General features: G+C 43.5%; 1 protein-coding gene and 1 pseudogene across 1 annotated transcript; both read left to right on the top strand.

Moving 5' to 3' along the window:
• Nucleotides 1–301: 301 nt before the first annotated feature.
• On the top strand, nt 302–1542 carry LOC123050676 (probable indole-3-pyruvate monooxygenase YUCCA10; annotated as a pseudogene).
• Nucleotides 1543–8487: 6945 nt separating this feature from the next.
• Nucleotides 8488–10082, top strand: LOC123050675 (probable indole-3-pyruvate monooxygenase YUCCA10). The gene is made up of 4 exons (XM_044473434.1): nt 8488–9099; nt 9368–9601; nt 9687–9809; nt 9903–10082. The coding sequence occupies exons 1-4, from the start codon at nt 8488–8490 to the stop codon at nt 10080–10082; spliced, it is 1149 nt and encodes a 382-aa protein (XP_044329369.1).
• Nucleotides 10083–26317: the final 16235 nt, after the last annotated feature.

Below are 26317 nucleotides of genomic sequence, written 5' to 3'. Positions count from 1 at the left end.
GGCAGCATGCCTTGGTCAATTCTCGATTCCTTATGCCATCGTCGAGCGCGAGAGCTGTAGCGCGTCACTCTGGCGCAACCGTGCATATGATCGCCTCAAGCTGCATCTCGCAAAGGAGTTCTGTGAGTTGCCACACATGTCATACCCTGTAGATGCACCAACATACATACCAAAAACCTTGTTTGTGAAGTACTTGGATGACTATGTTGAGCGTTTCAACATTCAACCAAAGTATCTCACCAGCGTGGAGTCATCCACATATGACAATGATGAAAAATGTTGGTCCATTGTGGCAACGGACATGTCAAAGTGCACCACAGTCAAGTTCACGGCAAAGTTTCTTGTTGTGGCAAGTGGTGAGAATAGTGCAGAGAATATTCCAATGATCCCTGGACTAGAAAACTTTCCAGGTGATGTCATCCACTCCTCAAGCTACAAGTCAGGCAAGAGCTACTCTGGCAAGAATTTATTGGTCGTTGGATCTGGCAACTCCGGGATGGAAATTGCTTATGACCTTGCGACCCATGGTGCCAATACATCGATTGTTATACGAAGCCCCGTATGTACACGCACTATATATTTTCATTGGGTACATGAACGCAAATTCTTAGTATAGTTACTAATAGAAGAGATGCAATTTTTCAGTGTTATTACTAATAGGAAGTATTTCACATAGAAAAAGAGATGGACAGTTTATATCACACACAAACAACTAAAAAACTAGAGGAACCACATGACAATGTTTTAATTCTTGAAAGAAGAAATTCTATGAAATTTTATTTATCATGCATACTTCAAAAGAGGTGTGACATGTTTTTTGGTTGCAGATTCATGTAATGACAAAGGAATTAATTCGTTTGGGGATGACACTTGCTCACCATCTTCCATTGAATCTAGTGGATAAACTCCTTGTGATGGCAGCATATTTAATATTTGGAGACCTGTCACGACATGGCATCTCAAGGCCAAAAATGGGTCCAATGACCCTCAAATCAGAAACAGGCCGATCTGCAGTGATTGATGTTGGGACTGTTGGATTGATCAAAAAAGGCATCATCAAAGTAAGTATATCCTTGACATGACATAAATTTATAACATATGTTGATTTGATATGCCAAGTTATCAATGTATTTTTATCTCCTATAGGTTCAGGGGAGCATTAGTAAGATCAAGGGCAACATAGTTAAATTTCAATGCAGTAAAAGAATCTCATTTGATGCGATTGTGTTTGCAACTGGATACAAAAGCACGGCAAATATATGGCTCAAGGTAATATAGCTTGTGTTTGAACATGTCTGAGTTTGTTTTCTTGGTGTAACCATTATTAAATCTGCTAACAAGCTCTATGCTTTTTTGATCCAGAATGGTGAGAGCATGTTAAATGGCAACGGACTGCCCATCCAAAAATATCCGAATCATTGGAAAGGTGAAAATGGGCTCTACTGTGCTGGGTTAGCGAGGAGAGGATTAGCCGGTATTGCAACAGATGCCAAGAATATCGCTAATGACATCAAATCTGTGATAGACTCTATGTCAAGTTAAATCATCTTTTACATGTAGTTTACCATGGCAAGCATGCTAGAAGGTTGATTCTTTGAGAAATATATCCCTTATGTCACCTTTGTATCTAGCTTTTAGACAAGTAGATTTATGTTTATTTCAAGGTTCATATGTGCCCTGAAGAGAGATGTACTATTATACTATAATAAAGGGGTTTGTAATCTTATTGTGCAGAGAGATTTGTCATTTTGCTTGAACCTACCACTGTGTATTATATTTTATTTACTTGAAATTATATGTGCAAAAGGCATGCACTCAATACTCCGTTGTCTATACCAAAATCTCTTGTGGCATGTTTACCCCATCGGTGTATGAGGTAGTAGTCACATCAACCCAAAAAACCCTGCATAGTTCACTACATCCATTACAGTAGGTACTGTGGTGCTATTTAGTCTTAGAATGACACTAATTATCAACCCGTGCAACTACATGGGCTAGCTGACTTACTATAGATCATTAAAAATATCTGTGAACATATTTAGAAACTTAAAACTAAAGGTTAGAACACCATATGATGGAAAACTACTATGTAGAACATGTATTTGTGGTTACGTGATACTGGTATCCTTAACTGTTGTGGACACAATTTGTTGTGCCCGAAGCGCAGGGTTTGCAGTATGCAGTAAGTTTTCCATCGGCTGAGATCCAAGGTACCCATCCGTGTAGTCCTGGATATAAATTGCTTATGACCTACCATGGTGTCAATACTTCAATTGTTATACGAAGCCTGATATGTACTACATGCACTGTATAATTTCATTGGGTACATGAACACAATTTTTTAGTATAGTTACCACTAGAAGAGATGCATTTTTTCAGTATTATTACTAATATAAAGTATTTCACACATATAAGAAATGGATTGTTTTATATCATGCACAGACAATGAAACAACTAGAGGAACTAAATGAAAAAAAAATTAACTCTTGAAAGAAGAAATTCTATGAAATTTCGTTTTATCATGCATGCTTCAAAAGATGCATGCCATGTCTATTGGTTGCAAATTCATGTGATGACAAGAGAATTAATTCAGTTGGGTTGACACTTGCTCACTATCTTTCACTAAATATAGTGGGTGACCTCTTTGTGACGGCGGAGAATGTCATATTTTAAGATCTATCGAGGCATGGCGTCACAAGGCCCAAAACCAAAAACGGGTCGAATGACCCTCAAGTTAGGAACCGACCGACCTATCGATTGAGTTGAGACTGTTGGACTAACAAAAAAAGCACCATCAAAGTATTTGGAATATTCGAAGGAATCCGCCTTAATTAATCATATTTTATAATTAAAAATAATAAGTACACGTTTTCTCTCATAATGTCAATTTTATTTTCTAGTTGGCACTTCTAGAGAGATCCAAGTTATCTACAGAGATAATGTAGACCTGACTCAAATACGCAATTATATATTTCACAAATTAGGCACTTACATGATGAACAAGGCCGCTACTTGCATATATACCGGATGTTCATTATATTTGAAGGCATAGCAAGCAAGCAATCATTCCTTTTCTTTTTGGGGGAAACACCGATATTGTCAATGGAATAGATAGAACATCAATTGAATCAGTACAATAAGAAATGCTATGTTTTTTTACAAGGCAAACTGACGGAATAAAGCATATATAGGGGATGAGCCTCTCCCAATTCAGTCCATCGCTTTTATCAACTGACTCGTTGGACTTTACTGACTTCCAACACTAAATATACTCGGATGGAAAAGATTGCTGATGCCAAAATTGAATTGGCTGAAAGCTACTATAACTTTTTTTGATGGAAGAAAGGTACTATAACTAGTAACTGAAAGATGATCATAAGACTCGTGGATTGGCGGAGTGTACCTCTGTATTTTATTTCCCCTTTTCCTATATTTCTTAAAATTATATATTATATATTATTATTTAATATATGTACACGAACTCCCTACTGTTCACAGCAAAGAAGAAACGCAAGGCTAACATATCTATAATAGGTAAAGGCTGAAGTTCAAACTACGAGGTGATACAAACATCAAAAATTCGTTGCCATGTAGTGCTTAATTCACGTTACTGTGAGCCGTCAAGATGGAACAAATAACCAATTTCAAAAATAAATGACAATGCACTAACAAAGAACGACAATTAGCCATGGTAGATTCCGTTTTCTGCCATTGTCTTCTCACCTTCTATCTCAGTGTTTTGGAACTGAAAAAAAAATCATAAGACCAGCTGCCGTTATTTTCCCTCTGAGGTTACCTGCTGCCAAATAGTAGTATATACTAGGTACTAGTAGATTATTTTAGCGACTATATATACTAGTTCTGATTTTTTTAGAATACATACAACTCCGTAGTTCTTATTTTATTTGAGATAAGTATACTTTTTATATTTGTCTTGCAAAAAAGTACTTCTATATTTAGAATGTTTGCCATTTTTTCATCTTATTTAGAATGTTTAACTTTTTTAGATAAATTTAGAATATTTACTTTTTATAAACATTAATTAGAATGTTACTAGTTCCTATGATCTGTCAAATATATCACATCTTTTTTAGGGGTAAATAGCACATCTAACCTTTTTTTAGACAAAAATAGCACATCTAACTGAGGCATTGTTCCTAAAAAAACTGAGGCATTTTTTGGCCAGCCTCCTGATTATTTATGATATAATGGGCCGGCCCCTTAAGCAAGGAGAAGGAAGCAAGCAAGCCCAGCAATGAGAAGCGAGGCCTCCACAAGTCAACATAAAAAAAACCAGCCAATCCGCTATCCTCCACGTCCTCTAGGGTTTTAAGGCCAACTCCAACGCGCAACCCCATCTTGTCCGCTCGCGTCAGTTTGGGGGTAAACGGACGGATCAGGCCTCCCAATGCGCGGCCGCAAACGGACTGTCGTCCGTTTTCGACCCATTTCCGACTCAAGTTTGGGCCAAACTTGCGGCCGAATGGACACGCGCGGACGGCGCGTGGCGCCTGCCCATGTCCTCCCCTGGCCCGCCCGTTGGGGAGACAGACCCCTCTTTTCTTATCCCCACCGAACCCCTTCCAGCCGCACCCCTCCACTCTCGTCCCTCGCCACCGCCCCCGACATTGCCTCTGTGCAGCTCGGTCGCGTGCTCGCCCCAACCCTAGTCGCAGCCCCCGTTCCCTCGATGCCCCGAGCTACCCAACCACGGCCACCTGATTTGCACTCCCGGCGGTCGGATTTGGAGCGGATCCGGCCGGACTTGAGCTCGCCCGGCTGCGGGAGGCCACGCCGTGGCATGGACTGGCCGGGCACCGGGCCGGAAAGGCCCCGGCAAGGCCGCGTGCAGGTACTGATTCCTCCTCTAGCCGCTCGGATCTACACCTTCGGCGGTTCGCCGACAGATACACGAACGGCCATCGGCCGGGCTCGTTGCTGGCCCAAAAGCTCGTCGGCGAACCGTTGCCACTCATTAAGTGCGATGACTGCCCAGAGAAGGTCTTGCGTCGCGTGTCTACAACGCCGGAACATCCCGGATGGGTGTTCATCAAGTGCTCAACCAATGGGGTATGTGCTACTTAGTTTCGGTTGTGCTCTTGGATTTGACTAGTTGTGCTAACTTAAATTTTTATTTTGTAGAATGGATGCAATTTTTGGTATTGGAAAGAAGAGTACATCGATATATTGATAGAGCGTAATTTAGTAGATGTTCGTGCACTTGTAGCTAGAATAGAGGCTAGAGATGAGACTAGTGCACTTGTTGCTAGAATAGCGGCTAGACATGAGACTAGATGCGAGGAAGCAACGTCTACTTATTTATACTCGAAGAAGAAAGAAGCATGCAAGATCGAGCCTCCGCAGATCAACAATGAATGCATCGAGAAGGCACTAATCCAACTTACGGGAGCAGTTATAGAAGTTGGATATCTTCTAAAATGTCTTCTTGTGGTTCTTGTTTTCTTTGGTCTTGCTATTCTAGTTAAGATTTGGTGATGTGCTTCCATGTATCAAAAATCAATGATGAAAAATTAAAAGATGTGTTTGCGAAAAAATGCATGCGGACGGGATGTGGCCGAAATGCGGCCTTGCGTTGGGCGCACGGCCGGCGCATCCAGAAATCCGGTTGGACACGGCCCATTGTCACCCCCAAACGGATGAAATCCGGACAAAGCGGACATCCATTTGGGGTCGCGCGTTGGAGTTGGCCTTACCACGCAGCCCGGACGTCTTCCTCCCCTCCTCCGTCCTCTGTGTGTGTGTGCGCGCGAGCACTTTAGCTTCTCTATACCGCTTCCAGATTGTTTTACCAAATCTGGCAGAACTGTGTTGAGTGGCATTTTTTCTATGCTAGTTCAGTTATTTGGATGCATGATCCTGACAGCATTGGTTCGCTTTTGTTCTAGGCAGCAACTAGGGCTGCCGATCTTCTTTGTGCGATGCCCTGAATAAGCTAAGCAATGCCCAATTTCCTAACTATGTATGGACGTCCAAGATGCAAAGCCCCTCAAAAATGTTGAACCCGACTCTGCTTGTGGATCTAGTTATTGTCTTAACCATCCACAATCGAAAAGATTGTTCACAGTTGCATATGGTAGCTGTATTATGTGAGTCCTTCATACCCCTCGTGCTCTGAGTTTCAATCTTTGCTGAATGCGCTTCAACAAATATGGTCTTGTAGGGTAGAGTATGAACTCCCAAACCTTATTGTGGAAGCTATTACAAAAGAAAGTCTGTATGGTGCATTTGATAACGGGATCACTGCTGAACAGGTAATCATCTTAATCACACATTTCTACATGATTCATTGTTACATAGATACATGCAGTTATGCTTTATTCTTTTTCTTCTTCAGATAATTTCATTCCTTCAGCAAAATGCCCACCCTTGTGTCATCGACAAAATACCACTAGTCCTAGAGAATGTTACAGATCAGGTAAGCACAGAAACCCATCCCTCATATACCAGACATCATCTGTTCAACGGATATAAAACTGAAGACTACCAATTCTCCGGTGCAGATTAGGCAGTGGGAGAATGACCGTAACAAGGGCGAGATGGTCCTGTCACATGTATACGAGGATTTTCCGAGCAAGGTATAAACCCTTCACCCACCAAACCCTGCCAGCTCCTTGCGGATGGATGGTGCTTGGACACATTTGAAAACATGTACTCTAGTAGTCTGATTACCACTATACTTACATCTGGGTGCCGCTTTGTAAGCTACCAACTTATATGTTTCGAATTGGGGAGGAATTCGCCATGGGAGGCGGATACAAGCTCACACACACACACACACACACATGAGGTTCTGGCCGAAGCCACCAGTTCCTTCCCAGATCCACACGCAACACACGCCAACAGATATATCTCGCGAGTGGGCCAAGCTGCCGGCCCACGAGTCGAATCCTTGGCCTCGCGCGCTCCTGGTTGCTCTGTTCCGGTGCCTTGATTGCTGACACGCTTACTTGTGCAGGACATGTTTGAGCAATGCTGTGACCATGCCAGGGATAACAGGTACTTGCTGTGGGAGGACGCGAAGAAGATGTGATTGATAGTGAACGCGGAGTTCCACCAAGAAATGCGGGAGTTCCTGCGCAGGCAAAGATGATCCAAGGGAAGTGACCATCTTGGAGAGAAGAAAAGAAGCAACTTGTCTGAACCACACGCAACTTCATGTGAGGAAGGCCTGAATCCACCCGCCAACCAGACAAGTCTTTTACAACATCCATCAGCACGACAAGTCTTTACAAGATCCATCACCAGGAGGCAGCGAGGCAGAGTGGTTGTCTGGTAGATGTTGAAATCATTTGAACGCGATGGTCGTAAATCGAGTGTAATCATATGTTTGATAGGTCCAGTCTGCAGTTTGTGTCATGCTAAGTGTAGGTCACAGAAGGTAGTCGATTATCTAGTTAGTCAAATCAAAATTGGATGAACTGTACGTGCTCCACTTCTCCAGTTTAGTTTTGCATGGAAGTCGCGTACAATTGTGATTGGCCTGTGTCAGTCAGTTTGGAACCAGACAAGTTTGCAAAACCGCATCGGGACAGGATTGACAATTTTGATTTTCAGTAAAGTGGTTTAGTATCTTTTTAACAAAATACGTGGGGGTTTATGAGGATTCACACTCTGGTGTGTAGAGTTAAAATACAATGAGCGCTCAATTTGATGTTCAGGCGTAGGACAATATACATGTACCAAAGTTGAAATATGGCCTCACATTAAACGAGTGTTCAGTATAGAAACGAATTTATATTAAAAAAAATTGGTTTCAAATATTTGAACTAAAGTTCCACTTTTTGTTTGTTCACAACATCGAATGGCTCGTTGTGTTGACACCAAAGATATCGTGGCAATGGTCGTCAACTGAACCGGAGGCAAAACTGGCCGTCATACAACTGAACCGGAGGCAAAACTAGCCGGCAAAACCAGTTAACATGGTTGGTACCAAATCCTTCTGAGATGATATTGTTTCCATGTCATCCACATTATGTTAACCTGAGAAATTAAAATAGGACTTTGCCTATAAATGTGTGTTTGGAAATTAGACTTATCCTTATCCTATATCGTATAGAAAGAGGAAGAAACACTTGAATATTAGAGTAGTAATTGTCATTGGTGACGATGCGAAAGGAAAGAAACACGAAGAATCTTTAATCTACACATAAAAAGATGGCCGATAAGTTTCCAATAACAGCAATCGATCAAGAGTGTGTTTCCTGCCTATTTTGTATCAGTACATGTTTTCACACCAACAACGGTTCCATTTTTAGATGGAAATACTCGTACGCACCAGGATTAGACCTCAATAAATATTTACCCTTTTCATCCCTCAATCCAAAAAACAGATTGGCCCATGAAAGATACCAATATATATATGCCCCCATACGCGAGCCTGTCATCCAAAGTTCATCGAGCAAACACACAAACACTGCAGCCTACCACCGGACTTATCCCACAACTTCGTCAACTCTTCCCCTTGAAATGGAGAGTGTTCCAGTGTTGATTGTTGGTGCTGGGCCAGCAGGCCTTGCAACGGCAGCATGCCTTGGTCAATTCTCGATTCCTTATGCCATCGTCGAGCGCGAGAGCTGTAGCGCGTCACTCTGGCGCAACCGTGCATATGATCGCCTCAAGCTGCATCTCGCAAAGGAGTTCTGTGAGTTGCCACACATGTCATACCCTGTAGATGCACCAACATACATACCAAAAACCTTGTTTGTGAAGTACTTGGATGACTATGTTGAGCGTTTCAACATTCAACCAAAGTATCTCACCAGCGTGGAGTCATCCACATATGACAATGATGAAAAATGTTGGTCCATTGTGGCAACGGACATGTCAAAGTGCACCACAGTCAAGTTCACGGCAAAGTTTCTTGTTGTGGCAAGTGGTGAGAATAGTGCAGAGAATATTCCAATGATCCCTGGACTAGAAAACTTTCCAGGTGATGTCATCCACTCCTCAAGCTACAAGTCAGGCAAGAGCTACTCTGGCAAGAATGTATTGGTCGTTGGATCTGGCAACTCCGGGATGGAAATTGCTTATGACCTTGCGACCCATGGTGCCAATACATCGATTGTTATACGAAGCCCGGTATGTACACGCACTTTATATTTTCATTGGGTACATGAACGCAAATTCTTAGTATAGTTACTAATAGAAGAGATGCAATTTTTCAGTGTTATTACTAATAGGAAGTATTGCACATAGAAAAAGAGATGGACAGTTTATATCACACACAAACAACTAAAAAACTAGAGGAACCACATGACAATGTTTTAATTCTTGAAAGAAGAAATTCTATGAAATTTTATTTATCATGCATACTTCAAAAGAGGTGTGACATGTTTTGTGGTTGCAGATTCATGTAATGACAAAGGAATTAATTCGTTTGGGGATGACACTTGCTCACCATCTTCCATTGAATCTAGTGGATAAACTCCTTGTGATGGCAGCGTATTTAATATTTGGAGACCTGTCACGACATGGCATCACAAGGCCAAAAATGGGTCCAATGACCCTCAAATCAGAAACAGGCCGATCTGCGGTGATTGATGTTGGGACTGTTGGATTGATCAAAAAAGGCATCATCAAAGTAAGTATATCCTTGACATGACATAAATTTATAACATATGTTGATTTGATATGCCAAGTTATCAATGTATTTTTATCTCCTATAGGTTCAGGGGAGCATTAGTAAGATCAAGGGCAACATAGTTAAATTTCAATGCAGTAAAAGAATCTCATTTGATGCGATTGTGTTTGCAACTGGATACAAAAGCACGGCAAATATATGGCTCAAGGTAATATAGCTTGTGTTTGAACATGTCTGAGTTTGTTTTCTTGGTGTAACCATTATTAAATCTGCTAACAAGCTCTATGCTTTTTTGATCCAGAATGGTGAGAGCATGTTAAATGGCAACGGACTGCCCATCCAAAAATATCCGAATCATTGGAATGGTGAAAATGGGCTCTACTGTGCTGGCTTAGCGAGGAGAGGATTAGCCGGTATTGCAGCAGGTGCCAAGAATATCGCTAATGACATCAAATCTGTGATAGACTCTATGTCAAGTTAAATCATCTTTTACATGTAGTTTACCATGGCAAGCATGCTAGAAGGTTGATTCTTTGAGAAATATATCCCTTATGTCACCTTTGTATCTAGCTTTTAGACAAGTAGATTTATGTTTATTTCAAGGTTCATATGTGCCCTGAAGAGAGATGTACTATTATACTATAATAAAGGGGTTTGTAATCTTATTGTGCAGAGAGATTTGTCATTTTGCTTGAACCTACCACTGTGTATTATATTTTATTTACTTGAAATTATATGTGCAAAAGGCATGCACTCAATACTCCGTTGTCTATACCAAAATCTCTTGTGGCATGTTTACCCCATCGGTGTATGAGGTAGTAGTCACATCAACCCAAAAAACCCTGCATAGTTCACTACATCCATTACAGTAGGTACTGTGGTGCTATTTAGTCTTAGAATGACACTAATTATCAACCCGTGCAACTACATGGGCTAGCTGACTTACTATAGATCATTAAAAATATCTGTGAACATATTTAGAAACTTAAAACTAAAGGTTAGAACACCATATGATGGAAAACTACTATGTAGAACATGTATTTGTGGTTACGTGATACTGGTATCCTTAACTGTTGTGGACACAATTTGTTGTGCCCGAAGCGCAGGGTTTGCAGTATGCAGTAAGTTTTCCATCGGCTGAGATCCAAGGTACCCATCCGTGTAGTCCTGGATATAAATTGCTTATGACCTACCATGGTGTCAATACTTCAATTGTTATACGAAGCCTGATATGTACTACATGCACTGTATAATTTCATTGGGTACATGAACACAATTTTTTAGTATAGTTACCACTAGAAGAGATGCATTTTTTCAGTATTATTACTAATATAAAGTATTTCACACATATAAGAAATGGATTGTTTTATATCATGCACAGACAATGAAACAACTAGAGGAACTAAATGAAAAAAAAATTAACTCTTGAAAGAAGAAATTCTATGAAATTTCGTTTTATCATGCATGCTTCAAAAGATGCATGCCATGTCTATTGGTTGCAAATTCATGTGATGACAAGAGAATTAATTCAGTTGGGTTGACACTTGCTCACTATCTTTCACTAAATATAGTGGGTGACCTCTTTGTGACGGCGGAGAATGTCATATTTTAAGATCTATCGAGGCATGGCGTCACAAGGCCCAAAACCAAAAACGGGTCGAATGACCCTCAAGTTAGGAACCGACCGACCTATCGATTGAGTTGAGACTGTTGGACTAACAAAAAAAGCACCATCAAAGTATTTGGAATATTCGAAGGAATCCGCCTTAATTAATCATATTTTATAATTAAAAATAATAAGTACACGTTTTCTCTCATAATGTCAATTTTATTTTCTAGTTGGCACTTCTAGAGAGATCCAAGTTATCTACAGAGATAATGTAGACCTGACTCAAATACGCAATTATATATTTCACAAATTAGGCACTTACATGATGAACAAGGCCGCTACTTGCATATATACCGGATGTTCATTATATTTGAAGGCATAGCAAGCAAGCAATCATTCCTTTTCTTTTTGGGGGAAACACCGATATTGTCAATGGAATAGATAGAACATCAATTGAATCAGTACAATAAGAAATGCTATGTTTTTTTACAAGGCAAACTGACGGAATAAAGCATATATAGGGGATGAGCCTCTCCCAATTCAGTCCATCGCTTTTATCAACTGACTCGTTGGACTTTACTGACTTCCAACACTAAATATACTCGGATGGAAAAGATTGCTGATGCCAAAATTGAATTGGCTGAAAGCTACTATAACTTTTTTTGATGGAAGAAAGGTACTATAACTAGTAACTGAAAGATGATCATAAGACTCGTGGATTGGCGGAGTGTACCTCTGTATTTTATTTCCCCTTTTCCTATATTTCTTAAAATTATATATTATATATTATTATTTAATATATGTACACGAACTCCCTACTGTTCACAGCAAAGAAGAAACGCAAGGCTAACATATCTATAATAGGTAAAGGCTGAAGTTCAAACTACGAGGTGATACAAACATCAAAAATTCGTTGCCATGTAGTGCTTAATTCACGTTACTGTGAGCCGTCAAGATGGAACAAATAACCAATTTCAAAAATAAATGACAATGCACTAACAAAGAACGACAATTAGCCATGGTAGATTCCGTTTTCTGCCATTGTCTTCTCACCTTCTATCTCAGTGTTTTGGAACTGAAAAAAAAATCATAAGACCAGCTGCCGTTATTTTCCCTCTGAGGTTACCTGCTGCCAAATAGTAGTATATACTAGGTACTAGTAGATTATTTTAGCGACTATATATACTAGTTCTGATTTTTTTAGAATACATACAACTCCGTAGTTCTTATTTTATTTGAGATAAGTATACTTTTTATATTTGTCTTGCAAAAAAGTACTTCTATATTTAGAATGTTTGCCATTTTTTCATCTTATTTAGAATGTTTAACTTTTTCAGATAAATTTAGAATATTTACTTTTTATAAACATTAATTAGAATGTTACTAGTTCCTATGATCTGTCAAATATATCACATCTTTTTTAGGGGTAAATAGCACATCTAACCTTTTTTTAGACAAAAATAGCACATCTAACTGAGGCATTGTTCCTAAAAAAACTGAGGCATTTTTTGGCCAGCCTCCTGATTATTTATGATATAATGGGCCGGCCCCTTAAGCAAGGAGAAGGAAGCAAGCAAGCCCAGCAATGAGAAGCGAGGCCTCCACAAGTCAACATAAAAAAACCAGCCAATCCGCTATCCTCCACGTCCTCTAGGGTTTTAAGGCCAACTCCAACGCGCAACCCCATCTTGTCCGCTCGCGTCAGTTTGGGGGTAAACGGACGGATCAGGCCTCCCAATGCGCGGCCGCAAACGGACTGTCGTCCGTTTTCGACCCATTTCCGACTCAAGTTTGGGCCAAACTTGCGGCCGAATGGACACGCGCGGACGGCGCGTGGCGCCTGCCCATGTCCTCCCCTGGCCCGCCCGTTGGGGAGACAGACCCCTCTTTTCTTATCCCCACCGAACCCCTTCCAGCCGCACCCCTCCACTCTCGTCCCTCGCCACCGCCCCCGACATTGCCTCTGTGCAGCTAGCTCGCGTGCTCGCCCCAACCCTAGTCGCAGCCCCCGTTCCCTCGATGTCCCGAGCTACCCAACCACGGCCACCTGATTTGCACTCCCGGCGGTCGGATTTGGAGCGGATCCGGCCGGACTTGAGCTCGCCCGGCTGCGGGAGGCCACGCCGTGGCATGGACTGGCCGGGCACCGGGCCGGAAAGGCCCCGGCAAGGCCGCGTGCAGGTACTGATTCCTCCTCTAGCCGCTCGGATCTACACCTTCGGCGGTTCGCTGGCAGATACACGAACGGCCATCGGCCGGGCTCGTTGCTGGCCCAAAAGCTCGTCGGCGAACCGTTGCCACTCATTAAGTGCGATGACTGCCCAGAGAAGGTCTTGCGTCGCGTGTCTACAACGCCGGAACATCCCGGATGGGTCTTCATCAAGTGCTCAACCAATGGGGTATGTGCTACTTAGTTTCGGTTGTGCTCTTGGATTTGACTAGTTGTGCTAACTTAAATTTTTATTTTGTAGAATGGATGCAACTTTTGGTATTGGAAAGAAGAGTACATCGATATATTGATAGAGCGTAATTTAGTAGATGTTCGTGCACTTGTAGCTAGAATAGAGGCTAGAGATGAGACTAGTGCACTTGTTGCTAGAATAGCGGCTAGACATGAGACTAGATGCGAGGAAGCAACGTCTACTTATTTATACTCGAAGAAGAAAGAAGCATGCAAGATCGAGCCTCCGCAGATCAACAATGAATGCATCGAGAAGGCACTAATCCAACTTACGGGAGCAGTTATAGAAGTTGGATATCTTCTAAAATGTCTTCTTGTGGTTCTTGTTTTCTTTGGTCTTGCTATTCTAGTTAAGATTTGGTGATGTGCTTCCATGTATCAAAAATCAATGATGAAAAATTAAAAGATGTGTTTGCGAAAAAATGCATGCGGACGGGATGTGGCCGAAATGCGGCCTTGCGTTGGGCGCACGGCCGGCGCATCCAGAAATCCGGGTGGACACGGCCCATTGTCACCCCAAACGGATGAAATCCGGACAAAGCGGACATCCATTTGGGGTCGCACGTTGGAGTTGGCCTTACCACGCAGCCCGGACGTCTTCCTCCCCTCCTCCGTCCTCTGTGTGTGTGCGCGCGCGAGCACTTTAGCTTCTCTATACCGCTTCCAGATTGTTTTACCAAATCTGGCAGAACTGTGTCGAGTGGCATTTTTTCTATGCTAGTTCAGTTATTTGGATGCATGATCCTGACAGCATTGGTTCGCTTTTGTTCTAGGCAGCAACTAGGGCTGCCGATCTTCTTTGTGCGATGCCCTGAATAAGCTAAGCAATGCCCAATTTCCTAACTATGTATGGACGTCCAAGATGCAAAGCCCCTCAAAAATGTTGAACCCGACTCTGCTTGTGGATCTAGTTATTGTCTTAACCATCCACAATCGAAAAGATTGTTCACAGTTGCATATGGTAGCTGTATTATGTGAGTCCTTCATACCCCTCGTGCTCTGAGTTTCAATCTTTGCTGAATGCGCTTCAACAAATATGGTCTTGTAGGGTAGAGTATGAACTCCCAAACCTTATTGTGGAAGCTATTACAAAAGAAAGTCTGTATGGTGCATTTGATAACGGGATCACTGCTGAACAGGTAATCATCTTAATCACACATTTCTACATGATTCATTGTTACATAGATACATGCAGTTATGCTTTATTCTTTTTCTTCTTCAGATAATTTCATTCCTTCAGCAAAATGCCCACCCTTGTGTCATCGACAAAATACCACTAGTCCTAGAGAATGTTACAGATCAGGTAAGCACAACAACCCATCCCTCATATACCAGACATCATCTGTTCAACGGATATAAAACTGAAGACTACCAATTCTCCGGTGCAGATTAGGCTGTGGGAGAATGACCGTAACAAGGTCGAGATGGTCCTGTCACATGTATACGAGGATTTTCCGAGCAAGGTATAAACCCTTCACCCACCAAACCCTGCCAGCTCCTTGCGGATGGATGGTGCTTGGACACATTTGAAAACATGTACTCTAGTAGTCTGATTACCACTATACTTACATCTGGGTGCCGCTTTGTAAGCTACCAACTTATATGTTTCGAATTGGGGAGGAATTCGCCATGGGAGGCGGATACAAGCTCACACACACACACACACACATGAGGTTCTGGCCGAAGACACCAGTTCCTTCCCAGATCCACACGCAACACACGCCAACAGATATATCCTCGCGTACACCCTTAACGGGCCCAGTTCTGGCCTGCAAGCCACCGGGGAAGATGCCGGTCGCGAGTGGGTAAGCTGCCGGCCCACGAGTCGAATCCTTGGCCTCGCGCGCTCCTGGTTGCTCTGTTCCGGTGCCTTGATTGCTGACACGCTTACTTGTGCAGGACATGTTTGAGCAATGCTGTGACCATGCTAGGGATAACAGGTACTTGTTGTGGGAGGACGCGAAGAAGATGTGATTGATAGTGAACGCGGAGTTCCACCAAGAAATGCGGGAGTTCCTGCGCAGGCAAAGATGATCCAAGGGAACTGACCATCTTGGAGAGAAGAAAAGAAGCAACTTGTCTGAACCACACGCAACTTCATGTGAGGAAGGCCTGAATCCACCCGCCAACCAGACAAGTCTTTTACAACATCCATCAGCACGACAAGTCTTTACAAGATCCATCACCAGGAGGCAGCGAGGCAGAGTGGTTGTCTGGTAGATGTTGAAATCATTTGAGCTCGATGGTCGTAAATCGAGTGTAATCATATGTTTGATAGGTCCAGTCTGCAGTTTGTGTCATGCTAAGTGTAGGTCACAGAAGGTAGTCGATTATCCAGTTAGTCAAATCAAAATTGGATGAACTGTACGTGCTCCACTTCTCCAGTTCAGTTTTGCATGGAAGTCGCGTACAATTGTGATTGGCCTGTGTCAGTCAGTTTGGAACCAGACAAGTTTGCAAAACCGCATCGGGACAGGATTGACAATTTTGATTTTCAGTAAAGTGGTTTAGTATCTTTTTAACAAAATACGTGGGGGTTTATGAGGATTCACACTCTGGTGTGTAGAGTTAAAATACAATGAGCGCTCAATTTGATGTTCAGGTGTAGGACAATATACATGTACCAAAGTTGAAATATGGCCTCACATTAAACGAGTGTTCAGTATAGAAACGAATTTATATTAAAAAAAATTGGTTTCAAATATTTGAACTAAAGTTCCACTTTTTGTTTGTTCACAACATCGAATGGCTCGTTGTGTTGACACCAAAGATATCGTGGCAATGGTCGTCAACTGAACCGGAGGCAAAACTGGCCGTCATACAACTGAACCGGAGGCAAAACTAGCCGGCAAAACCAGTTAACATGGTTGGTACCAAATCCTTCTGAGATGATATTGTTTCCATGTCATCCACATTATGTTAACCTGAGAAATTGAAATAGGACTTTGCCTATAAATGTGTGTTTGGAAATTAGACTTATCCTTATCCTATATCGTATAGAAAGAGGAAGAAACACTTGAATATTAGAGTAGTAATTGTCATTGGTGACGATGCGAAAGGAAAGAAACACGAAGAATCTTTAATCTACACATAAAAAGATGGCCGATAAGTTTCCCATAACAGCAATCGATCAAGAGTGTGTTTCCTGCCTATTTTGTATCAGTACATGTTTTCACACCAACAACGGTTCCATTTTTAGATGGAAATACTCGTACGCACCAGGATTAGACCTCAATAAATATTTACCCTTTTCATCCCTCAATCCAAAAAACAGATTGGCCCATGAAAGATAACAACATATATAAACCCCCATACGTGAGCCTGTCATCCAAAGTTCATCGAGCAAACACACAAACACTGCAGCCTACCACCGGACTTATTGTTGGGAATCGTAGCATAATTTTAAAATTTTCCTACGTTCACCAAGATGCATCTATGGAGTGTACTAGCAACGAGGGGAAGGGAGTGCATCTACATACCCTTGTAGATCGCGAGCGGAAGCATTCCAATGAACGTGGATGACGGAGTCGTACTCGCCGTGATCCAAATCACCGATGACCGAGTGCCGAACGGACGGCACCTCCGCGTTCAACACACGTACGGTGCAGCGACGTCTCCTCCTTCTTGATCCAGCAAGGGGGAAGGAGAGGTTGATGGAGATCCAGCAGCACGACGGCGTGGTGGTGGATGTAGCGGGTCTCGTGCAGGGCTTCGCCGAGCTTCTACGAGAGAGAGAGAGGTGTTGCAGGGGAGGAGGGAGGCACCCAAGGCTGTTGTCTGCTGCCCTCCCTCCCCCCTTTATATAGGCCCCCTGGGGGGGGCGCCGGCCCCTGGAGATCAGATCCAAGGGGGGGCGGCGGCCAAGTGGGGGGGGAAGGGGTGCCTTGCCCCCCAAGGCAAGGGGGAACTCCCCCCTAGGGTTCCCAACCCTAGGCCCATGGGGGGAGGCCCAAGGGGGGCGCCCCAGCCCACTAGGGGCTGGTTCCCTTCCACTTTCAGCCCATGGGGCCCTCCGGGACAGGTGGCCCCACCCGGTGGACCCCCGGGACCCTTCCGGTGGTCCCGGTACAATACCGATAACCCCCGAAACTTTCCCGGTGGCCGAAACTGGACTTCCTATATATAATTCTTCACCTCCGGACCATTCCGGAACCTCTCGTGATGTCCGGGATCTCATCCGGGACTCCGAACAACTTTCGGGTTTCCGCATACATATATCTCTACAACCCTAGCGTCACCGAACCTTAAGTGTGTAGACCCTACGGGTTCGGGAGACATGCAGACATGACCGAGACGCCTCTCCGGTCAATAACCAACAGCGGGATCTGGATACCCATGTTGGCTCCCACATGCTCCACGATGATCTCATCGGATGAACCACGGTGTCGAGGATTCAATCAATCCCGTATACAATTCCCTTTGTCAATCGGTATGTTACTTGCCCGAGATTCGATCGTCGGTATCCCAATACCTTGTTCAATCTCGTTACCGGCAAGTCTCTTTACTCGTACCGCAATGCATGATCCCGTGACTAACGCCTTAGTCACATTGAGCTCATTATGATGATGCATTACCGAGTGGGCCCAGAGATACCTCTCCGTCACACGGAGTGACAAATCCCAGTCTTGATCCGTGCCAACCCAACAGACACTTTCGGAGATACCCGTAATGCACCTTTATAGTCACCCAGTTACGTTGTGACGTTTGGCACACCCAAAGTACTCCTACGGTATCCGGGAGTTGCACGATCTCATGGTCTAAGGAAAAGACACTTGACATTGTAAAAGCTCTAGCAAGCGAAACTACACGATCTTTTATGCTATGCTTAAGTTGGGTCTTGTCCATCACATCATTCTCCTAATGATGTGATCCCGTTATCAATGACATCCAATGTCCATAGTCAGGAAACCATGACTATCTGTTGATCAACGAGCTAGTCAACTAGAGGCTTACTAGGGACACATTGTGGTCTATGTATTCACACATGTATTACGATTTCCGGACAGTACAATTATAGCATGAATAATAGACAATTACCATGAACAAAGAAATATAATAATAACCATTTATTATTGCCTCTAGGGCATATTTCCAACAGTCTCCCACTTGCACTAGAGTCAATAATCTAGTTACATAGTGATGAATCGAACACCCATTGCGTCCTGGTGTTGATCATGTTTTGCCCTAGGGAGAGGTTTAGTCAACGGATCTGCTACATTCAGGTCCGTATGTACTTTACAAATATCTATGTCTCCATTTTGAACACTTTCACGAATGGAGTTGAAGCGACGCTTGATATGTCTGGTCTTCCTGTGAAACCTGGGCTCCTTCGCAAGGGCAATAGCTCCAGTGTTGTCACAGAAGAGAGTCATCGGGCCCGACGCAATTGGAATCACCCCTAGGTCGGTAATGAACTCCTTCATCCAGACTGCTTCCTGTGCTGCCTCCGAGGCTGCCATGTACTCTGCTTCACATGTAGATCCCGCCACGACGCTTTGCTTGCAACTGCACCAGCTTACTGCTCCTCCATTCAAAATATACACGTATCCGGTCTGTGACTTCGAGTCATCCAGATCTGTGTCGAAGCTAGCGTCGACGTAACCCTTTACGACGAGCTCTTGGTCACCTCCATAAACGAGAAACATATCCTTAGTCCTCTTCAGGTACTTCAGGATATTCTTGACCGCTGTCCAGTGTTCCTTGCCGGGATTACTTTGGTACCTTCCTACCAAACTTACGGCAAGGTTTACATCAGGTCTGGTACACAGCATGGCATACATAATAGACCCTATGGCCGAGGCATAGGGGATGACACTCATCTCTTCTATATCTTCTGCCGTGGTCGGACACTGAGCCGTGCTCAATTGCACACCTTGCAATACAGGCAAGAACCCCTTCTTGGACTGATCCATATTGAACTTCTTCAATATCTTGTCAAGGTATGTACTCTGTGAAAGACCAATGAGGCGTCTTGATCTATCTCTATAGATCTTGATGCCTAATATATAAGCAGCTTCTCCAAGGTCCTTCATTGAAAAACACTTATTCAAATAGGCCTTTATACTCTCCAAGAATTCTATATCATTTCCCATCAATAATATGTCATCCACATATAATATGAGAAATGCTACAGAGCTCCCACTCACTTTCTTGTAAACACAGGCTTCTCCATAAGTCTGTGTAAACCCAAACGCTTTGATCATCTCATCAAAGCGAATGTTCCAACTCCGAGATGCTTGCACCAGCCCATAGATTGAGCGTTGGAGCTTGCATACTTTGTTAGCATTCTTAGGATCGACCAAACCTTCCGGCTGCATCATATACAACTCTTCCTTAAGGAAGCCGTTAAGGAATGCCGTTTTGACGTCCATCTGCCATATCTCATAATCATAGTATGCGGCAATTGCTAACATGATTCGGACGGACTTCAGCTTCGCTACGGGTGAGAAAGTCTCATCGTAGTCAACCCCTTGAACTTGTCGATAACCCTTAGCGACAAGTCGAGCTTTGTAGATGGTCACATTTCCATTTGCGTCCGTCTTCTTCTTAAAGATCCATTTGTTTTCTATGGCTCGCCGCTCAACGGGCAAGTCAGTCAAAGTCCATACTTTGTTTTCATACATGGATTCTATCTCGGATTTCATGGCTTCTAGCCATTTGTCGGAATCCGGGCCCGCCATCGCTTCTTCATAGTTCGAAGGTTCACCGTTGTCTAACAACATGATTTCCAGGACAGGGTTGCCGTACCACTCTGGTGCGGAACGTGTCCTTGTGGACCTACGAAGTTCAGTAACTTGATCTGAAGCTTCATGATCATCATCATTAACTTCCTCCTCAGTCGGTGTAGGCACCACAGGAACATTTTCCCGTGCTGCGCTACTTTCCGGTTCGGAAGGGGTGACTATCACCTCATCAAGTTCCACTTTCCTCCCACTCAATTCTTTCGAGAGAAACTCCTTCTCTAGAAAGGACCCGTTCTTGGCAACGAAGATCTTGCCTTCGGATCTGAGGTTGAAGGTATACCCAATAGTTTCCTTAGGGTATCCTATGAAGACGCATTTTTCCGATTTGGGTTCGAGCTTTTCAGGTTGAAGTTTCTTGACATAAGCATCGCATCCCCAAACTTTTAGAAACGACAGCTTAGGTTTCTTCCCAAACCATAATTCATACGGTGTCGTCTCAACGGATTTAGACGGTGCCCTATTTAAAGTGAATGCGGCAGTCTCTAAAGCATAACCCCAAAATGAGAGCGGTAAATCGGTAAGAGACATCATAGATCGCACCATATCTAATAGAGTGCGATTACGACGTTCGGACACACCATTTCTCTGAGGTGTTCCAGGCGGCGTGAGTTGTGAAACTATTCCACATTTCCCTAAGTGTGTACCAAATTCGTGACTTAAATATTCTCCTCCACGATCTGATCGTAAGAATTTTATTTTTCTGTCACGTTGATTCTCAACCTCACTCTGAAATTCCTTGAACTTTTCAAAGGTTTCGGACTTGTGTTTCATTAGGTAGACATACCCATATCTACTTAAGTCATCAGTGAGAGTGAGAACATAACGATATCCTCCGCGAGCCTCAACACTCATCGGACCGCACACATCGGTATGTATGATTTCCAATAAGTTGGTTGCTCGCTCCATTGTTCCGGAGAATGGAGTCTTGGTCATCTTACCCATGAGGCATGGTTCGCACGTGTCAAATGATTCGTAATCAAGAGACTCCAAAAGTCCATCTGCATGGAGCTTCTTCATGCGCTTGACACCAATGTGACCAAGGCGGCAGTGCCACAAGTATGTGGGACTATCGTTATCAACTTTACATCTTTTGGTATTCACACTATGAACATGTGTAACATCACGTTCGAGATTCATCAAAAATAAACCATTGACCAGCGGGGCATGACCATAAAACATATCTCTCAAATAAATAGAACAACCATTATTCTCGGATTTAAATGAGTAGCCATCTCGAATTAAACGAGATCCAGATACAATGTTCATGCTCAAAGCTGGCACTAAATAACAATTATTGAGGTTTAAAACTAATCCCGTGGGTAGATGCAGAGGTAGCGTGCCGACGGCGATCACATTGACCTTGGAACCATTCCCGACGCGCATCGTCACCTCGTCCTTCGCCAGTCTCCGTTTATTCCGTAGTTCCTGTTTTGAGTTACAAATATGAGCAACCGCACCGGTATCAAATACCCAGGAGCTACTACGAGTACTGGTAAGGTACACATCAATTACATGTATATCACATATACCTTTGGTGTTGCCGGCCTTCTTGTCCGCTAAGTATTTGGGGCAGTTCTGCTTCCAGTGACCACTTCCCTTGCAATAAAAGCACTCAGTCTCAGGCTTGGGTCCATTCTTCGACTTCTTCCCGGCAACTGGCTTACCGGGCGCGGCAACTCCCTTGCCGTCCTTCTTGAAGTTCTTCTTACCCTTGCCTTTCTTGAACTTAGTGGTTTTATTCACCATCAACACTTGATGTTCCTTTCTGATCTCCACCTCCGCTGATTTCAGCATTGAATATACCTCAGGAATGGTCTTTTCCATCCCCTGCATATTGAAGTTCATCACAAAGCTCTTGTAGCTTGGTGGAAGCGACTGAAGGATTCTGTCAATGACCGCGTCATCCGGGAGATTAACTCCCAGCTGAGACAAGTGGTTGTGTAACCCAGACATTCTGAGTATGTGCTCACTAACAGAACTATTTTCCTCCATTTTACAGCTGAAGAACTTGTCGGAGACTTCATATCTCTCGACCCGGGCATGAGCTTGGAAAACCATTTTCAGCTCTTCGAACATCTCATATGCTCCATGTTTCTCAAAACGCTTTTGGAGACCCGGTTCTAAGCTGTAAAGCATGCCGCACTGAACGAGGGAGTAATCATCAGCACGTGATTGCCAAGCGTTCATAACGTCTTGGTTCTCTGGGATTGGTGCTTCACCTAGCGGTGCTTCTAGGACATAATCTTTCTTGGCAGCTATGAGGATGATCCTTAGGTTCCGGACCCAGTCCGTATAGTTGCTGCCATCATCTTTCAGCTTGGTTTTCTCTAGGAACGCGTTGAAGTTGAGGACAACGTGGGCCATTTGATCTACAAGACATATTGTAAAGATTTTAGACTAAGTTCATGATAATTAAGTTCATATAATCAAATTATTCAATGAACTCCCACTCAGATAGACATCCCTCTAGTCATCTAAGTGAAACATGATCCGAGTTAACTAGGCCGTGTCCGATCATCACGTGAGACGGACTAGTCAAGATCTTCGTCACCTCCATAAACGAGAAACATATCCTTAGTCCTCTTCAGGTACTTCAGGATATTCTTGACCGCTGTCTAGTGTTCCATGCCGGGATTACTTTGGTACCTTCCTACCAAACTTACGGCAAGGTTTACATCAGGTCTGGTACACAGCATGGCATACATAATAGACCCTATGGCCGAGGCATAGGGGATCACACTCATCTTTTCTCTATCTTCTGCCGTGGTCGGGCATTGAGCCGTGCTCAACTGCACACCTTGCAATACAGGCAAGAACCCCTTCTTGGACTGATCCATATTGAACTTCTTCAATATCTTGTCAAGGTATGTACTCTGTGAAAGACCAATGAGGCGTCTTGATCTATCCCTATAGATCTTGATGCCTAATATATAAGCAGCTTCTCCAAGGTCCTTCATTGAAAAACACTTATTCAAATAGGCCTTTATACTTTCCAAGAATTCTATATCATTTCCCATCATAGTATTTCATCCACATATAATATGAGAAATGCTACAGAGCTCCCACTCACTTTCTTGTAAACACAGGCTTCTCCATAAGTCTGTGTAAACCCAAACGCTTTGATCATCTCATCAAAGCGAATGTTCCAACTCCGAGATGCTTGCACCAGCCCATAGATTGAGCGTTGGAGCTTGCATACTTTGTTAGCATTCTTAGGATCGACAAAACCTTCCGGCTGCATCATATACAACTCTTCCTTAAGGAAGCCGTTAAGGAATGCCGTTTTGACGTCCATCTTCCATATCTCATAATCATAGTATGCAGCAATTGCTAACATGATTCAGACGGACTTCAGCTTCGCTACGGGTGAGAAAGTCTCATCGTAGTCAACCCCTTGAACTTGTCGATAACCCTTAGCGACAAGTCGAGCTTTGTAGATGCTCACATTACCATCCGCGTCCGTCTTCTTCTTAAAGATCCATTTGTTTTCTATGGCTCGCCGCTCATCGGGCAAGTCAGTCAAAGTCCATACTTTGTTTTCATACATGGATTCTATCTCGGATTTCATGGCTTCTAGCCATTTGTCGGAATCCGGGCCCGCCATCGCTTCTTCATAGTTTGAAGGTTCACCGTTGTCTAACAACATGATTTCCAGGACAGGGTTGCCGTACCACTCTGGTGCGGAACGTGTCCTTGTGGACCTACGAAGTTCAGTAACTTGATCCGAAGCTTCATGATCATCATCATTAACTTCCTCCCCAGTCGGTGTAGGCACCACAGGAACATTTTCCCGCGCTGCGCTACTTTCCGGTTCGGAAGGGGTGACTATCACCTCATCAAGTTCCACTTTCCTCCCACTCAATTCTTTCGAGAGAAACTCCTTCTCTAGAAAGGACCCATTCTTGGCAACGAAGATCTTGCCTTCGGATCTGAGGTAGAAGGTGTACCCAATAGTTTCCTTAGGGTATCCTATGAAGACGCATTTTTCCGATTTGGGTTCGAGCTTTTCAGGTTGAAGTTTCTTGACATAAGCATCGCATCCCCAAACTTTTAGAAACGACAGCTTAGGTTTCTTCCCAAACCATAATTCATACGGTGTCGTCTCAACGGATTTCGACGGAGCCCTATTTAAAGTGAATGCGGCAGTCTCTAAAGCATAACCCCAAAATGAGAGCGGTAAATCGGTAAGAGACATCATAGATCGCACCATATCCAATAGAGTGCGATTACGACGTTCGGACACACCATTTCTCTGAGGTGTTCCAGGCGGCGTGAGTTGTGAAACTATTCCACATTTCCTTAAGTGTGCACCAAACTCGTGACTTAAATATTCTCCACCACGATCTGATCGTAGGAATTTTATTTTCCTGTCACGTTGATTCTCAACTTCACTCTGAAATTCCTTGAACTTTTCAAAGGTTTCAGACTTGTGTTTCATTAGGTAGACATACCCATATCTACTTAAATCATCAGTGAGAGTGAGAACATAACGATATCCTCCGCGAGCCTCAACACTCATTGGACCACACACATCGGTATGTATGATTTCCAATAAGTTGGTTGCTCGCTCCATTGTTCCGGAGAACGGAGTCTTGGTCATCTTACCCATGAGGCATGGTTCGCACGTGTCAAATGATTCGTAATCAAGAGACTCCAAAAGTCCATCTGCATGGAGCTTCTTCATGCGCTTGACACCAATGTGACCAAGGCGGCAGTGCCACAAGTATGTGGGACTATCGTTATCAACTTTACATCTTTTGGTATTCACACTATGAACATGTGTAACATCACGTTCGAGATTCATCAAAAATAAACCATTGACCAGCGGGGCATGACCATTAAACATATCTCTCAAATAAATAGAACAACCATTATTCTCGGATTTAAATGAGTAGCCATCTCGAATTAAACGAGATCCAGATACAATGTTCATGCTCAAAGCTGGCACTAAATAACAATTATTGAGGTTTAAAACTAATCCCGTAGGTAGATGCAGAGGTAGCGTGCCGACGGCGATCACATCGACCTTGGAACCATTCCCGACGCGCATCGTCACCTCGTCCTTTGCCAGTCTCCGTTTATTCCGTAGTTCCTGCTTTGAGTTACAAATATGAGCAACCGCACCGGTATCAAATACCCAGGAGCTACTACGAGTACTGGTAAGGTACACATCAATTACTTGTATATCACATATACCTTGGGTGTTGCCGGCCTTCTTCTTGTCCGCTAAATATTTGGGGCAGTTCCGCTTCCAGTGACCACTTCCCTTGCAATAAAAGCACTCAGTCTCGGGCTTGGGTCCATTCTTTGACTTCTTCCCGGTAACTGGCTTACCGGGCGCGGAAACTCCCTTGCCGTCCTTCTTGAAGTTCTTTTTACCCTTGCCCTTCTTGAACTTAGTGGTTTTATTCACCATCAACACTTGATGTTCTTTTCTGATCTCTACCTCAGCTGATTTCAGCATTGAATATACCTTGGGAATGGTCTTTTCCATCCCCTGCATATTGTAGTTCATCACAAAGCTCTTGTAGCTTGGTGGAAGCGACTGGAGGATTCTGTCAATGACCGCGTCATCCGGGAGATTAACTCCCAGCTGAGACAAGCGGTTGTTCAACCCAGACATTCTGAGTATGTGCTCACTAACAGAACTGTTCTCCTCCATTTTACAGCTGAAGAACTTGTCGGAGACATCATATCTCTCGACCCGGGCATGAGCTTGAAAAACCAGTTTCAGCTCCTCGAACATCTCATATGCTCCATGTTTCTCAAAACGCTTTTGGAGACCCGGTTCTAAGCTGTAAAGGATGCCGCACTGAACGAGGGAGTAATCATCAGCACGCTGCTGCCAAGCGTTCATAACGTCTTGGTTCTCAGGGATTGGTGCTTCACCTAGCGGTGCTTCT

Source organism: Triticum aestivum, chromosome 2D, assembly GCF_018294505.1.
Source record: "Triticum aestivum cultivar Chinese Spring chromosome 2D, IWGSC CS RefSeq v2.1, whole genome shotgun sequence".
Lineage (NCBI taxonomy): Eukaryota > Viridiplantae > Streptophyta > Magnoliopsida > Poales > Poaceae > Triticum > Triticum aestivum.
Note: the sequence above shows the minus strand (reverse complement) of the source record. Positions and strands in the feature narration are given on the sequence as shown.

What these genes read in the sequence shown, in the direction of transcription:
- LOC123050675 (XM_044473434.1), top strand. Translation starts at nt 8,488, where the DNA reads ATGGAGAGTGTTCCAGTGTTGATTGTTGGTGCTGGGCCAGCAGGCCTT. An exon ending in TCAAAAAAGGCATCATCAAA is followed by an intron (nt 9,602 to 9,686) that starts GTAAGTATATCC and finishes TATCTCCTATAG; the next exon opens with GTTCAGGGGAGCATTAGTAA. An exon ending in CGGCAAATATATGGCTCAAG is followed by an intron (nt 9,810 to 9,902) that starts GTAATATAGCTT and finishes TTTTTGATCCAG; the next exon opens with AATGGTGAGAGCATGTTAAA.